We start from the raw sequence: 23,304 nt of genomic DNA, 5'->3' as shown, positions 1-23,304 counted from the left end.
AGTCGCCTAATTGCATTTGTTGATATGTCATGTGTTGGTTGGTTTAGTCATCGCGATGGGGATCGCTGCATTCATATAGTTGCATTCATGCATGTTTTATTCTGAGTTTGAGTCTGTGATGCTTGAGGACAAGCATCGATTTAAGTTTGGGGATGTGATAAGTGATATTTTATACCACTTAGAGCGTCTCATAACGGCTTGAATTGGTGTCTTGAATTCGAGTATTTTGTGTATTTGACGCGTTTTCTAGTGTTTTTGCATTTCAGGGTATAACTTGCTTAAATAAGTGGTTTTCATCAAATAAAGCTTAAGGAAGTGCTTGGAATCAGTCTAGGGGTGATGAGCGAAGAAATCAGCAAAAATAGAAGTAAAATAAAATATTTTCCAGAAAGGTTGCAGGAGGCCGCGCGCTAGACGCAGGCGACGGCGTGGAGGCAGCAAGCGACCGCCTATGTGCGAAATTTTAGATTTTAAATTTTATTAATTCGAGTACAATTGGGTTTCTGTTAGCGCTGGTTCCCTTGGGCTATTATATAAACCTTATGGGAAGACGTTTTCTTCATAGAGGAGAAAATCAAGAGCGAAGGCAAGAAGATTGAGAAGACCGTTTTAACACGCAACAACGAAGAAGATGAAGCATACATTTATCTTGTGATTCTTTTAATTCGTTGTAACAGTGGATGCTAGTTTTCTTTATGCTTTAAACCTTAACACTATTGTGTCGTACTTCATTTTTATTAAGTATTTTTATTAGTTTATATCGTTGTGTTATTATCATGCTTTCCATAAGAAATACAAAAAAAATGAAATGGGCAGAAGTTAGTACTAATACTTCTGTCAAAACATCAAACAGTTAGAACTAACTAGAAAACTAAAGAAGGATAAATTTACATACTTAGTACTTACTACATATAAGTAAACGACCTACATATTGTGGCCACTTAAAAAAAATTATTTATCAAAGTCAAGTAAATATACTTCTAAGCATAGAAACTACGGTGTGACAAGTCTACGATTTGCAAGTTTAGCATCTTACAAGATTAACCCAATTGAAAACCTAAGCAAAACTGTAAAGAGTTGCAATTAAGCCAACACTTCAATTACATAAGGTGGAAGTCTTAAGTCTTAACTAGTGTCACTATTAAAATTTTCAAAATTAATTCAATGTTATACCAATACATGGTCTGATAAAAAAAATGGAATCTACTTTATGAAAAGTAGAAGGAATCTACTTTATGAAAAGCAGAAGACATCTACTTTATGAAAAGCAGAAGGCATCTACTTTATGAAAAGAAGAAGGCATCTACTTTATGAAAAGCAAAAGACATCTACTTTATGAAAATCAGAAGGCATCTACTTTATGGAAAGCAGATAACATCTACTTTATGAATTATTAGAAGACGACTAGTCTTGTAATAGAATCTCTTCCTTACTCTATAAAAGGAGAGCTAAGTTTTAGGGAAGATCATCTTGCAATTTACAACCAAGACATTTTCTTAATTTCAGAGAGAACTAGTAATGTATTGTGAGTAGTAATCCCAACGGGGTTTTAAGCTATGTATTATGTAAGGGTTTGAGAAATAAATAATATTTGCCTATTTTGACAATACTTATGAAGTGTTCCGCGTTTTGGTATCAGAGCCTTGTTGTTTATTTAATTCATCAGTATCAAGGTTTGATTATATCCTGGAGGGAGTAAGTCATAGCGAAGTACCGTTTAGGCAGGTGGCCGTTGAGGGAAGAAGCAGGTGCATCCTTGGAGTAATCAACATCACGATAACTACAGAACTGAATGAATACTCGAATCATATCTTACAAAGACCCAGGTATGTCAAAATAAGGTATTATATTATTGAACCTTACTGCAAATACAAATACTTAGAACACCTTTTACAAGTTTCTAGAAAGATTGTCAGTGAAAAAGACAATAGAAACATTAGATCTCTTATCTGGGATCTAGAAGAATTTAAAACTGAACAAGTTCAATTCTATAATAGATATTCTATGCAAATAGAAACAGAGATATCTTCTCTTAAAAGAATTCTCAGTTATGATCTTATTAAGAATCCGTAAATGAGTTTGTTAACAGAAAAACATCCTGAGGAAACTCAAGATGAAAACAATTTGGAAATCGAGTTTTCAGAAAATGAAAAAGGTTTTTAAACAAGCTTTTTGATAAAGCAAGAAATTCTTTCTAAAATCAAAAAAAGCAGACTCGATTTAAGAAAAGAAAAAATATTTAACATTCCTATATTAACTTGTTTTAAAAGGAAAAACAATATCTTTTATTATATCTCTACCAAAGAAATGCATGTAGATATAAAAGATACTACAGGTTTAGTTTATCTGCCTTTAATCACTAAGGAAGAGATAAGCAAAAATTTGTTGAAAATAGACTCTAAGATAAGATCTACTATCAGTGTAGTTCACTTAGGTGCTATAAAATTTTTGCTTAAAGCAGAATTTCAAGAAGGAATAGATTCTCCTATTAAAATGGCTTTAATAGATAATAGAATCAATGATCGAAGAGATTGTATTTTAGGTGCTTCTAGAGGTAATTTAGCATACCAAAAATTCATGTTTATTGTCTATCCTAAATTTGGTTTTAGTTTAGAAACTAAAAATCTTGATCAGATGTTATCTTTCGTGCATGACTTTGAGAGACATAATCTGATGAATGCAGGTGATAAAGTATTTAGCTTAACTTATGTTGTTGCTTATGCTTTAACCAATAGTCATCATAGCATCGACTATAAGAAAAATGAATATATCGAATTGGACGATGTATTCTCAGAGATAAGATCTGTAGATGAAAAGCAATTTTCAGATATCAGTCCTTTAGATAATTCTTGAGCAATTGATATTGCAAAGAATAAGCCAATTCTAGGACAAAAACCTAGAATGAGTTTTAGAGGAAGAACCTTAGAGGTTGGTGAATCTTCTAATACCTCTAATAAAGAATTACTTCATAGCATGTCCAGAAGAGTTGATGACTTATGTCAAAAACTGGATCATCTATAGTCATTCTAAATACTAATATGCACCCGCATATTTATAAAAAAAGGAAAAATTCTAGAGTTTAAGAAATTAAATGAAGGAATAGACCTTGAACCAAGGAAGTACGTCTTCAGTGGTGTTGTAGGAAGTAATAGCCTTAGCACTATTGTTTCTTCAACGAATAATCTTAAGCAGATTACAGGAAGATGTTTACTAGGAATCTACAACTTACTGTCCTACTTTGGACTAAGTAAAGATCCCAGTGAAAAATTTTCAAAATCACCTAGTATCTTCAACATATATTCTACTTCTTTTAGAGGGGGAGTAATGTTGAGATAGAAATCCTGAGAGACATAAAAAAGCTCTGAGTAAAACAGAACGCTAATATTGAAAAATTAGAAGTTCAGTTGTCACAGCTTAGAAATACTAAGTGTGATAATGAAGTTATTGACTGCAAGTTCAATGAAATCATAGAATACCTTAAAAAAATCTTAGGATGAGCATTAAGGAATTACTAGAGGATTTCGATAAAAATATTAGGCCACAAATAGGAGAAATCCTTAGGTTGCTTAAAAATCAGCATGCTAATCATGTTACAGATAACATTGAGACAGCAACAGCAAAGATTATTACTGAATTGAAAGCAACAATTCAAGAATGTCCTTGTAATCATGAAATCCTTGAAGCTCTCAAAGAAAGGCAGCAGAAAGGAAAAGAAATCATCACAACAGATGAAGATCCAGAGTACAAATCAAGAATCTGGAAATATAGTTACCCCAACTATAGTGTCGGTAACGAAGAGCTAGGAACTGGAAAAAATCCTGGCAGTCTGACATGGCCATTCGGTGTTGATAAGAAATCAACATGAATTACATAATAATAGTAGAAAAATTCTTCTGGGATAACATAGAAGAAGAATAATTGCAGGTTAACGATGACAACTATAAAGTCCTCGAACAAGCAATCAGGCTAATGGAGTTAGATGATGAATCTAAAGCCAACCAAAAAATAGAAGACAGTAATGAATTAAAATCTTTATTTGGTTTTAATGATTACAACATTCTTAACACAATTGAAAGTTTCAGTTCTGAAGAACAGGAAGACCTTCAAGAAATAGAAGTTGATAGTTCTGAAGATGAGGAAATAGAAAACCTCTGGATGAACACTCATCAAACTTCAGCACCTCCTTCACCAAAAAGAGAATCAGGAGAAACATCAGGTACAAAGAAACCTGCAGGAAACAGAAAAAGGAGAGGTAATTTATGACCTTTTAATAATTCTGAGGCTAAAGGAAATTCAAATATTTTTGGTAATAATATCTTAAATATTGATGGAAAGCCAAACATGAAAGAGCTCATAGACACTTGGGCAAAAGAAATTAGTCTTATTATTCAGACTAACAAAGATGCTTATGATGATCAAAATACAGTTTTATTATTGATCGAACATAAGACTTTAGGTGTTGTTAATACTTTCATTAAAAACACCACGTGGGAGCCAGTCATGAGCCCCGTTACAGCCTTTGAAATTGTATTAGATGGCATCTACACAATGTTCTTAGGAATTAATCAAGCTTCTGATAAACTGCGGGAGTTATTAAGAATAAAAGAAAAGGCAAGAACTAGGATCACTAATATGCAGCTTTGCGATATATGTTTCCTAGATCAATTTTTCTGTGATTATGAAAAATATCTATACCAATTAGATGACCAAGCGAAATATGTGAAGTATGTAAAATACTATCTCCTTAAAATTCCACTGGTAGGATTAAAAGCTCTAGAAAGATTTAATCTAGAAGCTACTGGTCCAGCAGAGTATAGTTTAGCCTATGCTCAAAGAATTGTTAAAGAGGAAATCTCAAAAAGTTGCGATTTAATAAAGAAACAAAAGCAGTTGAAATCTTTTAGCAAACAGTGTTGTGAAAAGATTATTGAAAACCCATTTGAGTATGGATGTAGGAAAACTTCTTACAAGAAGCCCTACAGGAAGAAGTCTTATAAACATAAGACTACTTACAATTTTATCAAGAAGAAAAAGCCTTATAAACCAGGTAAGTATTTTAAGAAAAAATCGTCCAAGAAATTTTCTAATGATAAGAAATTTTTTTGCCCAAAAGGCAAGAAAAATTGCAGGTGTTGGATCTGTAATGAAGAAGGACATTATGCAAATGAATGCCCTAATAGGAAGAAGCATGACGGCAAGGTCCAAATGCTAGAACAAGTTTATTCTTTAGGATATATTCCTATTGAAGACCCTTATGAAGATACTCAAGAAGTATATTCAATTGAAGAATTGGACCCTAGACCAATAGAGTCAGATTTTAATGAATCAACTTCCTCAGAATCCGACTGAAGAAGAAGAAGTGATGACCAACATCACTAATCCAAACTCCATTTATATCTCAGGTAAGTTAAAATTTACAGGATATAAACAGATTGAATTACATTGTTATGTTGATACAGGCTCCAGCCTTTGCATAGCAAGTAAGCATGTTATTCCCCCAGAATATTGGATTAACGCAGAAAGACCAATACAGGCTAAAATTGCTAATGGGAGAACCATTACAATCAACAAGGTATGTAAAGACCTTAATATACTCATAGCAGGTGAAATATTTCATATTCCTACTGTTTACCAACACGAAGCTGGAATAGATTTTTTAATTGGTAATAATTTTTGCCAATTATATGAACCATTCACTCAGTATACAAAAATGATTATACTAACCCTTTCAGGTCAAGAAGTATATATCAGAAAAATAACAACAGCTCTTAAAGTTGGAGTTCCAGGTTTTCTAGAATCAATGAAAAAGAATTCTAAAACCAAAAAACCTGACGCTATTAATATCAGCACTAATAAAAATTTTCTTTTACAGAGGGGGAAGGATGTTATTAAAAGATTCAAAGAATTAAATGATTGTAAAAATTTAATCTTGATATAGAAAAGAAGACTATAATCGAAGGATTATTAGACTCTGCCTGCTCAGAAAATCCACTAGATCCTACAAAGACCAAGAAATGGATGAAAGCAGCAATCAAGCTCAGAGATCCTAAAACTGTAATCAAGGTTCGACCTATGAAGTACAACCCACAAGATCGTAAAGAATTTGGCATACAAATTCAAGAGCTTCTGGATATGAAGATCATCATACCCAGTAAATCACCTCATATGTCTTCAACATTTCTTGTAGAAAATGAAGCTGAGAAGAGAAGAGGGAAAAAAAGAATGGTAGTCAACTATAAAGTAATCAATGAGGCTACAATAGGAGACAACCATAACCTACCAAATAAAGATGAACTTCTCACCCTTATCCGAGGTAAGAAAATGTTCAGTTCATTAGACTGTAAATCTGGTTTTTGGTAGGTATTGCTAGACGAAGAATCACAGTTACTACATCATTTACATGTCCCCAAGGACATTACCAATGGATCGTGGTGTCATTCGGTCTTAAACAGGTTCCTTCCATTTTTCAAAGACACATGCAGGATGCACTCAGGTCATTTGAATCATTTTGTTGCGTTTATGTTGATGATATCCTAATCTTTAGTGATACTGAACAGGATCATTTAAGGCATTTAGCAGCAGTTCTAAAGAGATGTCAACATCTTGGCATAATTTTATCCAAGAAGAAAGCACAACTTTTTAAAACAAAGATTAATTTCTTAGGATTAGAAATTGATCAAGGAACACACTGTCCTCAAGCTTATATTCTGGAACATATTAATAAATTTTCGAACAAACTTGAAGACAAAAAACAGTTGCAAAGGTTTTTAGGTATATTAACTTATGCATCTGATTATATTCCAAAACTTGCAGCCATTCGTGCACCTTTGCAGGTTAAGCTCAAGAAAGATATTCCATGGGAATGGAAAGATTCAGACACTGATTACATTTATAAGGTAAAAAAGAATCTCAAGGGTTTTCCAAAACTCTATCATCCAGAGCCGGATGACAAGCTTATCATTGAGACAGACGCTTCAGGCGAATAACGGGGAGGAGTTCTCAAAGCAGTTAATTCTGATAAAGAATTAATATGTAGATATGCTTTAGGAAGCTTTAAAGACGCCGAGAAAAATTATCATTCAAATGAAAAAGAATATTTGGCAGTCATTAGAGTCATTAACAAATTTTCTATTTATCTAACTCCGGTCAATTTTTTGGTAAGGACTGATAATAGAAACTTCACTTATTTTCTTCGTATTAAATTACAGGGAGATAATAAGGAAGGAAGTTTAGTAAGATGGCAACAATGGTTATCTCGCTACAGTTTTGATGTAGAGCACATCGAATGAGTTAAAAACTGCTTAGCAGATTTTTTAACAAGAGAATTCCAGAAAGAACAGGTAGGAATAGCTAATACTGTTCATACAGGAATCCAAGGTCGCTTTTTGGCTATAAATACAGAAGGAACTGAAAAACAAATCATATAACATTTGCAAACACCTTCCTTCTTCACAAGTTTCTCACAAAAGAAACAAATACCATTGCAGATATAAAAACAATCTTCTTTCTTTGAAGATCCCATAAGCTAGTAGCTATGGAGAAGTTGCTTCTGGAAGAAACAATTCTTTTAAAAAAAATTCAATTATCCAGGAAAGACTACACTTGGTGAGATCCAAGATAGAGTTCGAAAGGAAATTCAATACTCCACATTACTCCCCCCTCTGAGTGTTCTGTTTTACTAAGAGCTTTTTTATGTCTCTCAGGATTTCTATTTCCACATTACTCCCCCCTCTAAAAGAAGTAGAATATATGTTGAAGATACTAGGTGATTTTTAAAATTTTTCACCGGGATCTTTACTTAGTCCAAAGTAGGACAATAAGTTGTAGATTCCTAGTAAACATCTTCCTGTAATCTGATTAAGATTATTCGTTGAAGAAACAATAGTGTTAAGGCTATTACTTCCTACAACACCACTGAAGACGTTCTTCCTTGGTTCAAGGTCTATTCCTTCATTTAATTTCTTAAACTCTAGAATTTTTCTTTTTTTATAAATATGCGGGTGCATATTAGTATTTAGAATGACTATAGATGATCCAGTTTCTGACATAAGTCATCAACTCTTCTGGACATGCTATGAAGTAATTCTTTATTAGAGGTATTAGAAGATTCACCAACCTCTAAGGTTCTTCCTCTAAAACTCATTCTATATTTTTGTCCTAGAATTGGCTTATTCTTTGCAATATCAATTGCCCAAGAATTATCTAAAGGACTGATATCTGAAAATTGCTTTTGTTCTACATATCCTATCTCTAATAATACACCGTCCAATTAAATATAATCATTTTTCTTATAGTTGATGCTATGATGACTATTGGTTAAAGCATAAGCAACAACATAAGTTAAGCTAAATACTTTATCACCTGCATTCATCAGATTATGTCTCTCAAAGTCATGCATGAAATATAATATCCGATCAAGATTTTTAGTTTCTAAACTAAAACCAAATTTAGGATAGACAATAAACATGAATTTTTGGTATGCTAAATTACCTCTAGCAGCACCTAAAATACAATCTCTTTGATCATTGATCTATTATCTATTAAAGCCATTTTAATAGGAGAATCTATCCCTTCTTGAAATTCTGCTTTAAGCAAAAATTTTATAGCACCTAAGTGAACTACACTGATAGTAGATCTTATCTTAGAGTCTATTTTCAACAAATTTTTGCTTATCTCTTCCTTAGTGATTAAAGGCAGATAAACTAAACCTGTAGTATCTTTTATATCTACATGTATTTCTTTGGTACAGATATAATAAAAGATATTGTTTTTCCTTTTAAAACAATTTAACATAGGAATATTAAATATTTTTTCTTTTCTTAAATCGAGTCTGCTTCTTTTGATTTTAGAAAAAATTTCTTGCTTTATCAAAAAGCTTGCTTGAAAACCTTTTTCATTTTCTGAAAACTCGATTTCCAAATTGTTTTCATCTTGAGTTTCCTCATGATGTTTTTCTATTAACAAACTCATTTACAGATTCTTAATAAGATCATAACTGAGAATTCTTTTAAGAAAAGATATCTCTGTTTCTATTTGCATAGAATATCTATTATAGAATTGAACTTGTTCAGTTTTAAATTCTTCTAGATCCCAGATAAGAGACTTAATGTTTCTATTGTCTTTTTCACTGACAATCTTTCTAGAAACCTGTAAAAGGTGTTCTAAGTATTTGTATTTACAGTAAGGTTCAATAATATAATACCTAATTTTGACATACCTGGGTCTTTGTAAGATATGATTTGAGCATTCATTCAATTTTGTAGTTATCCTGATGTTGATTACTCCAAGGATGCACCTGCTTCTTCCCTCAACGGCCACCTGCCTAAACGGTACTTCGCTATGACTTACTCCCTCCAGGATATTTTCAAACCTTGATATTGAAGAATTAAATAAACAACAAGGCTCTGATACCAAAACGCGGAACAATTCATAAGTATTGTCAAAATAGGCAAATATTATTTATTTCTCAAACCCTTACATAATAAATAGCTTAAAACCCCGTTGGGGTTACTACTCACAATACATTACTAGTTCTCTCTGGAATTAAGAAAGTGTCTTGGTTGTAAATTGCAAGATGATCTTCCCTAAAACTTAGCTCTCCTTTTATAGAGTAAGGAAGAGATTTTATTACAAGACTAGTCGTCTCCTAATAATTCATAAAGTAGATGCTATCTGCTTTCCATAAAGTAGATGCCTTCTGCCTTTCATAAAGTAGATGCCTTCTGCTTTTAGGCTATTCGTGATCATGGGATCCTAGCGGATTTACTATGAATTTCTTTAGTTAATTGTTTAATACCTTGATATGTGGTGATTGTATGATATCTAGCATATGTTGTGCTTATTCGTCTTATGTGCGTCGCAAACATGTAAGATAGCCTGTTAATCTCTTGTGAAGCGACAGTGAATCTTGAGATTTAGAATTTGTCATGCTAGCATAGGTTCATGTATTGTATGCATGATTAGTGGGTAACTCTAACCATTTTACTTGCCCTGTGTAATCATCATGAATAATCTGCGCTTAAATTGTTATGTTGTCAAATTCTGTAGACATATAGGGTCTCATCATAATTGATGCCTATTCAACTTCTATCTTAATTGTGGATGCTTGGTAGAATGGTATTCGTACAACGAAAGTTGGCGTTTATTAGTTTCGTGTTGTTCGATTAATATCATCACCATTACATGCTAAGGTTAATAACAATAATTATTGAATGAAGTAGTAATGAAGTTAGGATCTCATATGTGTTTAATATTGTTAATTCAAGTGTTTAATTCTCGTAGTAATTATTAGTTAACCAACCTTAATTGTTATTGTCTTGACATTGAAGAATAATCATACATTGGTGAGTAAGTGTTAATTAAATATAATTAAATAGAGTCTCTGTGAGAACGAACTAGAAATCATTCTATATTACTCGCGAACGCGTATACTTGTGAACGCGTATACTTGCGTGATTTATTTAGCGCATGCTTTGTGCCTAACATGCCCACTTAATAAATTATTATTATGAATACACAATTAGTACAATAAACATGCTCTAGGAAAAGGAAGCCCCTCCCTAGTTCACCGATTGTTTTGAACATAAGAATTTTATAAGTTATTATCATTAATTTAATAAATTAGTCTTAAAAGCATTAACTTCACTATAATGATTAAACTAAAGAGGTTCATATAAGACAATAAAAAAGGAGTGCTAATCTAATCTATTGCATGTTTATCTTTTTAATGAATTGACTATACATTAAATATAATATTATTTACCTATATCCATGGTGACGCAAAGTGTGAAGTTGTGAAACGAGGATTACCGAGGAGTTTCCAAACTTTATTACTACCATAACAATTCTCTCGGATATGTTATACACATACATAAATATATTAAAATATATTAGAAGTAATACCTAAAAGCAAATTCTGAACCGATCAAACTAACAACTCCGTTCCCGTGCTTCAGTTTCGGCATCTCTCTGTTTTGGCCTTTCCAACACAACACTTAGGGCCTCTTTACTTCAACTGTTTTTCAGAAAATTTTTCTAAGAAAATTGAAAAAACTAAAAACATGTTCAAATGCAAAATTTTCAAAACAGAAGACTGGAAAAATAGAAAACACGGTTTTCCTGTGTTTTCCAAATTATAACTACATATATGAAAAGTGTGGAAAATAACATTTTGATGTTTTTTTAAACCTACAAAAGTGAAAAACACGTCGAACACCTAATGCACACAAACATTTTTATATTTTTATTATTTTTAACTTTATATGGCCCATTAACAATTTTGTAAGTTTACCTAGAAAGTTAACAAAAAAAATATAGTCAGTAAACAACCAATATACTACTAACTTAACTTATGGAATTTATAAATTTTCAACACTATAATACATATTTTTAAACTAAAAAGTATAATACATATTTGTAATAAAAAAGTCAAAATAGTTTAATTGAACAATTATTTTGTTAATTTGATTAATATTAATATTTACATTATAAGAGGGAGTTTAATAATATAATAACTAATAACTTATATGTTAGAAAAATAAAGAAGAGATTTTTAACTAGAACTTAGTTATGAGTTATTTCGTAAAATATTATTCAAAAAATTTGTATATAATTATTAATTGGATTATTTATTAAAAGCTACAAAATCATGTATATATATATACATATATATATATATATATATATTTAGTCATATAATTAGAAAGTTTCATTATTCAACCTATTTTAGAAGACTATTTTATACTTTATTTGTCATATTTAATTATATTTTATCTAAAAAAGTTATTTTAAACATGTTAAAGAAATATGTATATACAATTAAATTGTGAAATGTTTAAATTGTTTTACTGGTTGCTGTTCTATATATTTACTCAAATTATCTTGTCATTTTTTTAATATTTCTAAGAAAATAGAAAACAAATCATATATTATTTTAGTATTTGGAACACATTCTCTCAGTTTTATTAGAAATGAAAATTTTAAAAAAAAATTAGAAAAACAGAAAATAGAAAAATGGAATTTTTTATTATTTATTTTGGCCAAAACAAACCCGTGTGTGTTTATATATATATTCTCTAAATTTCCTATTATATTAAGAATTTGAATTATAATAACTAATTACAATTAATACTTTTTTAATGGGTAAATATATAAAATCACTAATTCTTATTATAATCCAATTATTATTATTATTATTATTATTATTATTATTATTAAAATTATGAGATCAAATTCACGAGGTTGGGCTTCAATAAAGAAGTTGGGCCATCATTTATCAAATAAACCCCGCACAAATTGGGCCTCTTTAGAGTCCAATACAGTTCTATATAAACACGCCTCTCTTACTCTCTTCACTCCCAAAACCCTAGCCGTTGCAGGTACGCGTATCTCTCTCCATCTTCTTCTTGCTTACAATTCATATTATACATACATATATATTTAGCCCTAATTAACTTTAATTGTATTGATTCAGGTGAATTCTTACAGGTCTTATAATCTCACCATGTCGCCTGCTAAAGGTACTCTCATTTTATGTTTTGTTATATACAAACATGTATGTATATATGCTCGTGTAATTACTCGATCTGTTTTGTAATGTATTGTGTGTGTTTGTGTAATTAGTGGATTTGATTGATTGTGTGTATATGTGTGTTTTGATTTATTGTTGAAATGGGGGTAGTTTTGTAATTTGTAGGTTAGTTTGTGAAATGATATGGTTTTAGTTTATTGTTTTTGTTAAAATTGGAATTGCTGTGTGTTTTTGTGTATTTTTTTGGTTTTCGAAGAGGTTGAGAGATTGTGTACTTGGAGGTTACGATAATGATGTTACGATGTTTAATGTAGTGAGTTTTAAGTTGTGAGGTTGTGCTCGGGTTATTTGACTATTGTGAAATTGAGAAATAGAATTTATGTACGGATTGGAGTTTTGAAGGGTGTATATATTTAAGTCGTGGAATGATGCGATTTTTATTTATTGTTTTTGTTAAAATTTGAATCACTCTGTGTTTCTGTTTAGTTTTTGAAGAGGACGCGGGGTTGTATGCTTGTAGGTAATGGTAGGGATATTACGGTGTTTAGTGTGGTGACTTGTAAATTTGTACGGTGTAAGAGTATGATCGTGTTGCAATGCTTTTATGGAACTAATTTTATATGGATGGAAGGGTGTGTTTAAAAGTTTTCATTTGTTATTTCGGCATGAATTGATTGTGTATTGAACATAGCTCATAGTTTTAGAATTTTAAGCATTGATGAAGAATAAGATGCGATGCAATGAAATGAAATGCTGTTGGATATATTAAGATTTTTTATCCTTGTATTTGTAGAAAGATTATGCTAAATGCGGTAGTAATTAGTTTGGGATTAAATTATTGGTTGTTTCTGTATGCAGTGGATGTTGCTAAGAAGTCTGATGCCAAGACTCAGGCACTGAAAACAGCCAAGGCTGTGAAATCTGGCACTACCACATTTAAGAAGGTCAAGAAGATCCGAACCTCTGTCACCTTTCACAGGCCAAGGACACTGACCAAGGACAGAAATCCTAAATATCCCCGTATCAGTGCAACCCCAAGGAACAAGCTTGATCAGTACCAGATTCTTAAGTACCCATTGACCACTGAATCTGCAATGAAGAAGATTGAAGACAATAACACTCTGGTTTTCATTGTTGACATCCGTGCCAACAAGAAAAAGATTAAGGATGCTGTCAAGAAAATGTATGACATTCAGACGAAGAAGGTCAACACATTGATCAGGTAAATTGATTAACGTAGCCATTTGGCTCCCTGTTTTTTGGAAGTTATGTGTTTTGTTGTTAAAAATGCCTATTTGAAACTTTTTCTCACATATGCTACTATTTTTTAAGAATCTTGGGACTAAACTATTGCATTTATGTGTTACTAAAATATTTTTAGTTTCTTATATGTTTTTTGTAGTGTGACTATTGGTTAGCACCATTTTCCAAATTTATATTATGAATGCAAATGTTTTAGTGAATGCTTTGTGTGCCATTTTTGATTAGTATGATTTTACGTTCTTTTGCAAGTTGTAAGAAAATAAATTGGAATACATGAAATTATTAACATGAAATTATTAAAGCTACAATTAATATGCAAGTGCATTGTGTATCATAAGATAGGCAAGTAAATTTTGTCCGTGCAGTGGAGTTTTGGTGTGGGTTGATTTCGAATCCTAGGCTATATGATTGTTATTGGTCAGGTTCCAAGAGCTGTTAACAAGTTCGCTTCATATGTTAAACTCTCAAAGACAAAGGTTTAAATCATGTTCCACTTGGGATACCAATAGGGGGTCACCTTTTGGTACTCCTGAATGTGTTGATGTTGCCATGCAATTCTTCTTACACCTTAAATGTGCTTTTAGTTGATATGTATATTCTGGTGCTATAGTTCACTCACTTGGTTATTCTTTGTTGCATGTTTTCCAAAAAGGATTTTGTTGTTAAATAAACTATCATGTTTTGTATTCCAGGCCCGACGGAACAAAGAAAGCCTATGTTAGGTTGACGCCAGACTATGATGCATTGGATGTTGCAAACAAGATTGGTATAATCTAAGTGGTTTATTGCAATCAGAAACAGTTGTATGGTATTTTGCTAGATTTACATTTCGTTCATGAGTATGTAATGAGAGATCATTTCCCGTATGTATCTCAAAGATTTCTCGTTTTCCTTTGATGACTGTTGAACCATGCTTGGAAGATTTTCTCTTATATTTTTAGAATATCAATTTTGAATTTCTTATTCCTGGTCCCAAGCTTAATTTTAATTTCTTATTCCTGGTTCCCGAGCTTAATTTTAAATTTCTTTTTCATGTTTCCCAAGCTTAATTGTAGCAGTTCTATCTATTGCTGTTGTTTACAGTGGGCTGGTATTTGCTTATTTGTGGTTTAGTTTGGTTTTATATAGTTATGTTACAAGAAACTTGAACTGAATTATTGGTTGCTTGAATTTTGCCTGTCAGAAAGGATGTTATGTTATCCCAAAAATTTAGAATTATAGATTTTTAAAAACCAAATATTGTTTTATTGCTGGATGAGATTGTATATGAAGGTAGAAATATAACCTTAGTTAATAAAGAGGCAAAATCTTGTGGTAAATTTTACTCATTTGGTGAAGCTGTAATAATAGATTTTTTTTTCCTGCGACATCAGTTCGGCTTGCTTGTTCATAGGAAGTTATAACTTTTTAATTGATTGATTACAAGCGTAGGTACAAGAGGCTATACGAAGTTATATTTGAACCTATGTAAATGTAAATTGTACTCCAATACGTTGGGCTAGAGCATCTTCATGTTTGCTATTTCGTGTGTACACTACATGGTGCATTTTCATGTGAAATGTATGTACATTATTGTAGTTTTTTGTGAACTCTGTAAATTGATCCGGACTGTTCGGTATTCGACTCGAAAATGGACTGTTCGGTATTCGACTCGAAAATATGATACATAACATGTCTCATAACCGTTTCATGAACGGTCTAAATCTGGCGGTGAAATTAAGTTCGGATAAAATATGATCCCGGATATGAGCACACATTATACCAGCTCAAATTATGTCTCGTATTATTTCTATAAAATGATTTTACTAAAATATCCAAATATGATCAATGACTCATTCAATCCGACCCTGTATCTAAGATATATTTTCAGACTATTATATTTGTAAGTAAATAATCATTTTATAATTTTTTATATCTTATATAAGTTGTAATTTCTTATAAAATATGACTTTTATGATTATTAATTTTATATATATTAATTTTATATCAATAATCATCCGAATGTAAAAATGATACTTAATGTTAATGAATCATATTTGACTCGTATCCAGTGAATCATAAACTACTTGGTTAGAAGATGAAAATACGGTACCGGCTCATATTCGGTTTGGATCCGGTTCTCATAAACCCGGGATCAATTTGTATCCGAATAATATAATCTCGGATCCAAATCTGTATGCACTAAAAATAAAACGATATGATACTTGAACTCTGGGGTGTTCGATTCTACCGAATCATTTTACAGCCCTATCAAATCGCATTGAGAGAGTGGATGGAGAGGATGCAGGCTTGGGTAGATGTGGACCAAGTTTTAACGATTCATGCTGATTTATATAATAAATAAAATTTTCGATAAAGATACCAAATCCACCCGAACATATATCGAAAATCATATTTTGCACAATCAACATACAATGTATCGACCTTGTTTAGGGCGTCACTGTTCTTTCTACTCATTTAAGGGAAAATAAAAAAATAAAATTACTGGATAGAAGAAAAATGCGTAGTAAAAAAAATCAAATAATCAATCAATCGTACTCAATAATACCGTCCGGACAGTGTCTGGGGAGGATATATATCGTACGTAGCCTTACCCTCATTTCAAAAAATGAAAAAGCTGTTTCCTCAGAAGACCCCCGGCTTGTGTGTGCACAAATACGTGTGTCCTAGTTAAGCAATGATCCATAAACATAAGTGCAGTAACCGAGGCAATGATAAACAATGATACAACGGGTTTTCTAATGTGTGCCTAAGAGCACACAATAAGCACTAACTCACATAAATTTGATGCATTTTGATTGATCCTCTAATCATAAATATTGATGACCCCCCCCCCCGCATTTACAACAACTCCACCAATCAAAATGCACCGAACTCATAAAATTTAGTGTCTATTGTGTGCCCTTGGGCACACATTAGAAAGACCGATGAAACAATACCTCAGTCCATGGCCTTCTTCACATGGGACTTACCGTAAAAAACTTCATTCATTGATTCATTGTCGTAAACCCCTTCTATTTCTCATTTTGCACTCCTCTTGATGCCTCAAACTCAATATTTCCCTTGAAGATCACTCCCCAAACTAAATATTTTAATTACCACAAACCTGTCCAAAAAAAACTAAAACAACATACAACACATCTACCATATCATGTAATTAGTCATATGGCTTTAAAAAGCGACATTGTAGCACCTACACGAGCAACTAAAACTATTAATAACTATGAGAACAAACTACCAAACTTATTAAGTATAAGTATCAGACAAAGAAATTTATTACAAGCTACCAAAAAGTGCACTAAATTACAAACTACACATGCAAACTACGAAAGTCCAAACTAATCTGCCACACTAATCCTCTTGCGCCAAGATCTCCTATCTGAGGTTATGTCATCACTGAGGTTTAGGGCCCTTAAGTCCAGCGTGAGTAGATCAGTCCAAGTCCTCATTGGCCTCCCTCTCCTTCTCGATCCCGATACCAGTAAATTCTCCACCCTGCGCACTGGAGCCGCTACCCTTCTTCGCCTAATATGCCCAAACCAACGCAGTCGACCTTCCCTCACTTTTTCTGCAATAGGCGCAGCTCGTAATTTATTCCTGAAAAACCATTTGACAATCTATCCAACATGGTACGCCCACAAATCCACCTTAACATTCTCATTTCCGCCACCTCTAACCTACACTCTTGAGCCTTTTTCAATGCCCAGCACTCCGACCCGTATAACAAGGTCGGTCTGATCGCTACCCTATAAAATTTTCCTTTTACTCTGAAAGGAACTCTCCTATCACACAATACTCCTGAAATATCCCTCCATTTTAGTCATCCTGATTTGATACGATGTGTAACATCTGAATCTATCCCCCCTTCCTTATGCAAAACGGGACCCAAATACCTGAAATTATCTTTGGGGGGCAGTACTTGATCGCCCATCAGAACATCCACCCCCTCAACATTCGGTTGATTACTAAAGTTACACCACAAATATTTCGTCTTAGATCGACTAACCCGCAATCCATTAGACTCCAATATATACCTCCATCGCTCTAATGTTACATTAATTGCAATCCTTGTCTCATGAATTATGACTATATCATTCGCGAATAACATACACCAATGTACACTATCCTGAATTCCCCTAGTTAGAACATCCATTATAACTGCGAAAAGAAATGGACTTAGCGAGGATCCTTGGCGAAGTCTTATTCCTACCGGAAAATAATGTGTATCCCCAACCGGTGTTCGAACATACGTCCTTACCTGAAAATACATTTCTTGTATCGCCCTCAAATATATCCATGACACCCCTTTTAGCCACCAAACTTTCCCAAATTACCTCACGCCGAACACTATCATACGCTTTCTCCAAATCTATGAACATCAAGTGTAAGTCTTTACTATGTACACGATATTTCTCCATCAACTGTCTAAGAAGGTGAATTGCTTCCAAGGTCGACCTGCCCGGCATAAAGCCAAATTGATTTTCTAACACTTCCACCTTACTTTTTAACCTAGTTTCAATCACTATTTCCCATAATTTCATAGTATGACTTAAAAGTTTAATACCACGATAATTGCTACAGTCCTGTGCATCTCCCTTATTTTTATAGATCGGCACTACCATGCTAAGCCTCCATTCCTGCGGTATGTCACTAGTCCGAAGTATATTTTCGAATAGCCTCGTTAGCCATTGCTCTCTCTCTCTCTTCGCCCAAACACAACCATACCTCTATAGGTATTTGATCCGGCTCCGTAGCTTTACCTCTCCCCATCTTATGTAATGCTCCCTTAACTTCGGCTCTGCTCATAGAAGGCTGAACACCAAAGTCAAAGCTAGACTCACTATCTACTCCGATCTCCCTAACACCGATTCTCTCCTCATAAAATAACTCCCTAAATAGTTATGCCATCTGTTCCGAATATCCGTATCCTTCACTAGCACGTGTCAATTAACATCCTTTATACATCTAACAAAACCTAAATCCCTTCTCCTCCTTTCTCTAACCTTCGCCAATCTATAAATACCATTTTGATCCTCTTTTGTACCAAGGTGATTATACATAGCCTCACACGCCTTTGATTTTGCCTCCGCTATTGTCTTCTTAGCCATACGTCTAACTTCCTTATATAAAATTCTTCTCATATCAACCTGTTCATCATCTTGGAAAAACAAAAGTTCCCTAAAACGATCATGTTTAATTTTTACTCGCTCCTGCACCTCCTGGTCCCACCACCAAGTTTCCTTCTGCACCTGCCTTTCTTGAGGTAACACCTAACATATCTGTAGCTATATTTCTGATTTTACAGGCCAATCGATTCCACATTCTATTAACATCCTCATCATAAAATCCGTCTCTTTCCAAACCAATCATTTCTTTAAAAATACCAACTTTGTCTCCCTTTAGATTTCTCCATAAAATATTCGATGTCACCTCTCTATTATCTTGTACTACTCTTTTCCTCATACATATATCCATTACCAACAAACGATGTTGAGTAGTACATGCCTCACCCGGAAATACTTTACAATCTTTACAATCCATGTTGCCTTTTCTCATAAGAAGATAATCGATTTGTGAGTTACAACCTCCACTCCTAAAAGTAATCAGATGATCATCCCTTTTTCTAAAACAAGAATTAACAATCACTAATTCATGAGCCAATGCAAACTCCAAGAGATCCCACCCACTCTTGTTCCTCGTCCCAAAACCAAAACCCCCATGAATGCCTGCATAACCATCCGACTGTTCGCCAATATGACCATTAATATCACCTCCTGTATATAAAATCTGGTCCCTAGGTATCAACCTAAATATTTCATCCAAACAATCCCAGAAATTCTTTCTCGCCAACTCACTCAAGCCAACATGGGGTGCATACACATTTACAATATTAACGACCTCTTCATTAACTACTAGTTTAATCTTCATAATCCTATCACTGACTCTATTCACTTCTACTACATTCTCCTTTATGAGCGAACTTATCATAATACCCACACCATTCCTTATATTACCAACCCCTGAATATTACAATTTAAACCCGTTAGCTTCCTTAGTGCTACCACCCTTCCACTTAGTTTCCTGAATGCAAACCATATATATCTTTCTTTTCTTTATTTCTTTTCGAGCATTGGAGAATTTTTTTCCCCTATGTCCTATTTCAGCTTGAACAGAAACATTTGTTTATCGAAAAACATTTGAATACATGCACGTAATCATTGCTGTATAAAAATATATGTTTATCGAAACAAAAAATAATTTCATAAAAATTTAAACAAATATTAACTAAATCCTAATTTTGATAAGAGATTTGTTTTATGCACAGTAATAAAATTTAATATAAAAATAAAGAACATTAGTTAAACATAATTGAAGTCTAACCGTGGTAGAAATATGTATGGGCTTTTTATATTTGATATCTAAAAGATAGATAAGTTCAATATGTTATATTTTGTTAATAATAGAAAGTACAACGTTCAGAAGGTATAATTAAACTTGAGTGGTGTTAAGTACTCAGAATAGTAACACACGTGATATTTGTCACATTTTAGTTTGTTAGTGATACACACGGATTCGCAAACTTATGAAATACTAGTCATTAGTCATTGAGCCCGCTGCGGTTAGGCATTTTATGGTTATATTTTATTTACTTTATTTGATTTTATTTATTTATTAACAAAATTCATTTTCATTTTTAAAACATTTAATAAAATTTAAAATTTTAAAAAAAATTGATTACCTTACTCTTTCATCGGTCGTATATATTAGTAACAAATTCAATAAGCCAGAAAGAGAAATGTTTGAGATTTTGTAATAACTTTTTAACATTTTTTAGTATTAAAACTGTTTCAATGTGTATAGTTATCGTCATGGTCAATTTTACGAAATTAAATATTTAGAAGCATGATAGTATTTGGACCTCTCAATTAACACAAATTAGATTAGACGTGTACCTCTAAATTATCACAAATTAGATGTGTACATTAAAAAACCAAACTTCCCAACAAACCAATTAATCTACTGTAATTTGAAAGTTTAACATTAATTTATTGTCATTTCACGACTAAAACAGGGCTATAGTATATTTTTATTCTCTTTCTGTTTTGAAAAAAAGTTTTGGATTTGCCTAAAGTATACTTAAATAGTAAGATTAATTTTGTGTGCAACAATATTATTTCGAAGTATCAATATGAAACATTAGTAACTACTTTTTAATATATGGAATGATTTCTCCTTCCAGTCTATATTTGATCGAATGTGATATTGATTTATTATTTTTCGGAAACTCACATTACCGGTTTCTTGTTATAGATTTGTTCAGCTTTTCCAATATATGATTTTGTATGTTGATTTTTATTTTTCAGATTTGGTAGAATTAGAAGTACCGGTTGATAGTACGTCTTGTCATCTGACATGGTTGGCTTTTATTGAGTGTATCCCACTCGTTCTTTGTTTATAATTTGTAACCTTATTATTCTGTAACCAAAAGCTTTCAACTATTAGCTTTCATAATGGCGAGAGGGGATAAATCTATTCAAGAAATGGAGGAAGCGTTTGCATTGGTCAATATTGATGAGGAACATGGGGGAATCAATTATGGGGGAACAACCGATGATCTGAGTGACATAGACACTAGGTGGTGCCTGGTAGGGAGGTTTCTCACTGACTCTCCTATAGATTTTCAAGCGATGCAGCACAAAATGGCATCATTATGGAGGCCAGGAAGGGGTTTATATGTGAAGCAACTTGAAGGCAACATATTCTTATTCCAGTTTTACCATGAGATTGACATTAAGCGGGTAATGGAGGGTAGCCCATGGATGTTTGGTAGATTTCATTTGATCATGGAGAGGTTGAAGGAAGGTGACAATCCTAGGACAATGGCTATCAACAATCTAGACATCTGGGTCCAGTTACATGATATGAGTGCTGGTTTCATGTCATTACGTGTTGCCACTGATGTAGGTAATTACATAGGGAAGTTCATTGAAAGTGACTCAAACAATTTTACTGGGGTATGGAGGGACTATTTACGAATTAGAGTTACACTGCCATTGGATGTGCCAATTAAAAGACGCATGAAGCTTAAGAAGACGGAGGAAAATTGGTGCTGGGTTAACTTTAAGTACGAGGCGATTCCCACATTCTGTTTTATCTGTGGTATGGTCGGGCATGGTGACAAGTTCTGTGAGAGATTATTCGATAATCCAGGGGGAAATGTACAAAAAGCATATGGCTCATGGCTGCGTGCCGAACCAAGGAGGAAAACACATACAGTGGGATCAAGGTGGTTGAGAAACCCAAATTCCGTTCAGGCAACTAATTCCGGTGAGAAGTTTGGAGCAACCGCTGGAAAGATGAACTCCGTAATTGGTGGGACAATGCAACAAACCAGCGTGAATAACGGGATTGGATTAGATGGAGGTTCATTTCAAAAAGCTGATAACGCGGGAGGAGGTAAAGGAGATATGGTGGGAGTCAATAAAGGAGGAATTATAGGAGATAATGCACAACGTACTGATCTTAACGAGGGTAATGAGCATAATTTGAAAAATCAAGGAGATGGGCAAAAAACTGGGTTGGACTCTTCAGAATTATTTATAGTGGACCCTAAAAGGCGTAGATTGGGCCTGGACCAAACTGTAGAGGATAAACAGGAGTTCGAAGATGATACAAGCATGGAGACAGGGGAGGATAACCAAAGTATTTCAAAAAACGAATTTATGGCGGGTGCTGCACTGCAGACCCGCCAATCATTATGATTTCTTTAGCTTGGAACTGCCAGGGGTTGGGTGCGCCTGGAAAAATTCAGTTCCTTCAAGATGTCACCCGGTATGAACAACCAAAGTGCATGTTTTTATGTGAAACCATTACGAGTCGAAGGAAGATGGAGGAGTTATGTGTGAAATTAAAATTTGAAGGCTTGTTAACTGTGGAACCTCAAGGAAGGAGTGGTGGTATTGCTTTATTATGGAAAGACGCGGAGGATGTCAACCTTATGAGTATGTCAAAGAATCACATTGATGTGTCAATAAAAGTTATAGGTAAGGATCCATGGCGTCTTACAGGTATTTACGGTGAACCTATTCGTGCTCAAAGACATAAAACCTGGGATCTTCTCAGACACCTAGCAAGAGATGCGAATTTACCATGGTACTTGATTGGCGACTTCAATAATGTTACTTCCCAACAAGATAAAAGGGGAGGTCATTCTTATCCAAATTGGCTTGTTGAAGGATTTAATGACTGTCTAAGAGATGCAGAGTTACAAGATCTTGAGATTACAGGACATCAATTCACTTGGGAGAGAGGGAGAAATTCGGACCAGTGGACAGAAATAAGGTTGGATAGAGTTTTGGCCAATGCTGCATGGTTAGATAGATTTCCAATGGTTACAGTGTACAATTTAGAGGGATCCCCGTCTGACCACAGCCCTCTATTGACAATACCAGCAGTAAAGAAAGTGAATAAGAATAATTTCAAGTTCAAGTTCGAAAATGCTTGTTGACTGA

General features: G+C 33.3%; 3 protein-coding genes across 3 annotated transcripts; 2 read left to right on the top strand and 1 right to left on the bottom strand.

The window, feature by feature from the left end:
- Positions 1-12,365: 12,365 nt before the first annotated feature.
- On the top strand, positions 12,366-14,755 carry LOC141708831 (large ribosomal subunit protein uL23). Its single transcript, XM_074512640.1, has 3 exons — positions 12,366-12,518; positions 13,388-13,751; positions 14,485-14,755. The coding sequence occupies exons 1-3, from the start codon at positions 12,503-12,505 to the stop codon at positions 14,567-14,569; spliced, it is 465 nt and encodes a 154-aa protein (XP_074368741.1). The 5' UTR covers positions 12,366-12,502; the 3' UTR covers positions 14,570-14,755.
- Positions 14,756-17,130: 2,375 nt separating this feature from the next.
- Positions 17,131-18,900, bottom strand: LOC141704020 (uncharacterized). Its single transcript, XM_074507366.1, has 5 exons — positions 18,796-18,900; positions 18,518-18,664; positions 18,051-18,429; positions 17,686-17,950; positions 17,131-17,389 (listed from the first exon to the last, which is right to left on the bottom strand). The coding sequence occupies exons 1-5, from the start codon at positions 18,898-18,900 to the stop codon at positions 17,131-17,133; spliced, it is 1,155 nt and encodes a 384-aa protein (XP_074363467.1).
- Positions 18,901-22,679: 3,779 nt separating this feature from the next.
- LOC141704005 (uncharacterized) lies at positions 22,680-23,300 on the top strand. Its single transcript, XM_074507356.1, has one exon. It carries the CDS (start codon positions 22,680-22,682, stop codon positions 23,298-23,300), a length of 621 nt encoding a protein of 206 aa, XP_074363457.1.
- Positions 23,301-23,304: the final 4 nt, after the last annotated feature.

The sequence above is a fragment of the Apium graveolens genome, chromosome 2, assembly GCF_009905375.1.
Source record: "Apium graveolens cultivar Ventura chromosome 2, ASM990537v1, whole genome shotgun sequence".
NCBI lineage: Eukaryota > Viridiplantae > Streptophyta > Magnoliopsida > Apiales > Apiaceae > Apium > Apium graveolens.
Note: the sequence above shows the minus strand (reverse complement) of the source record. Positions and strands in the feature narration are given on the sequence as shown.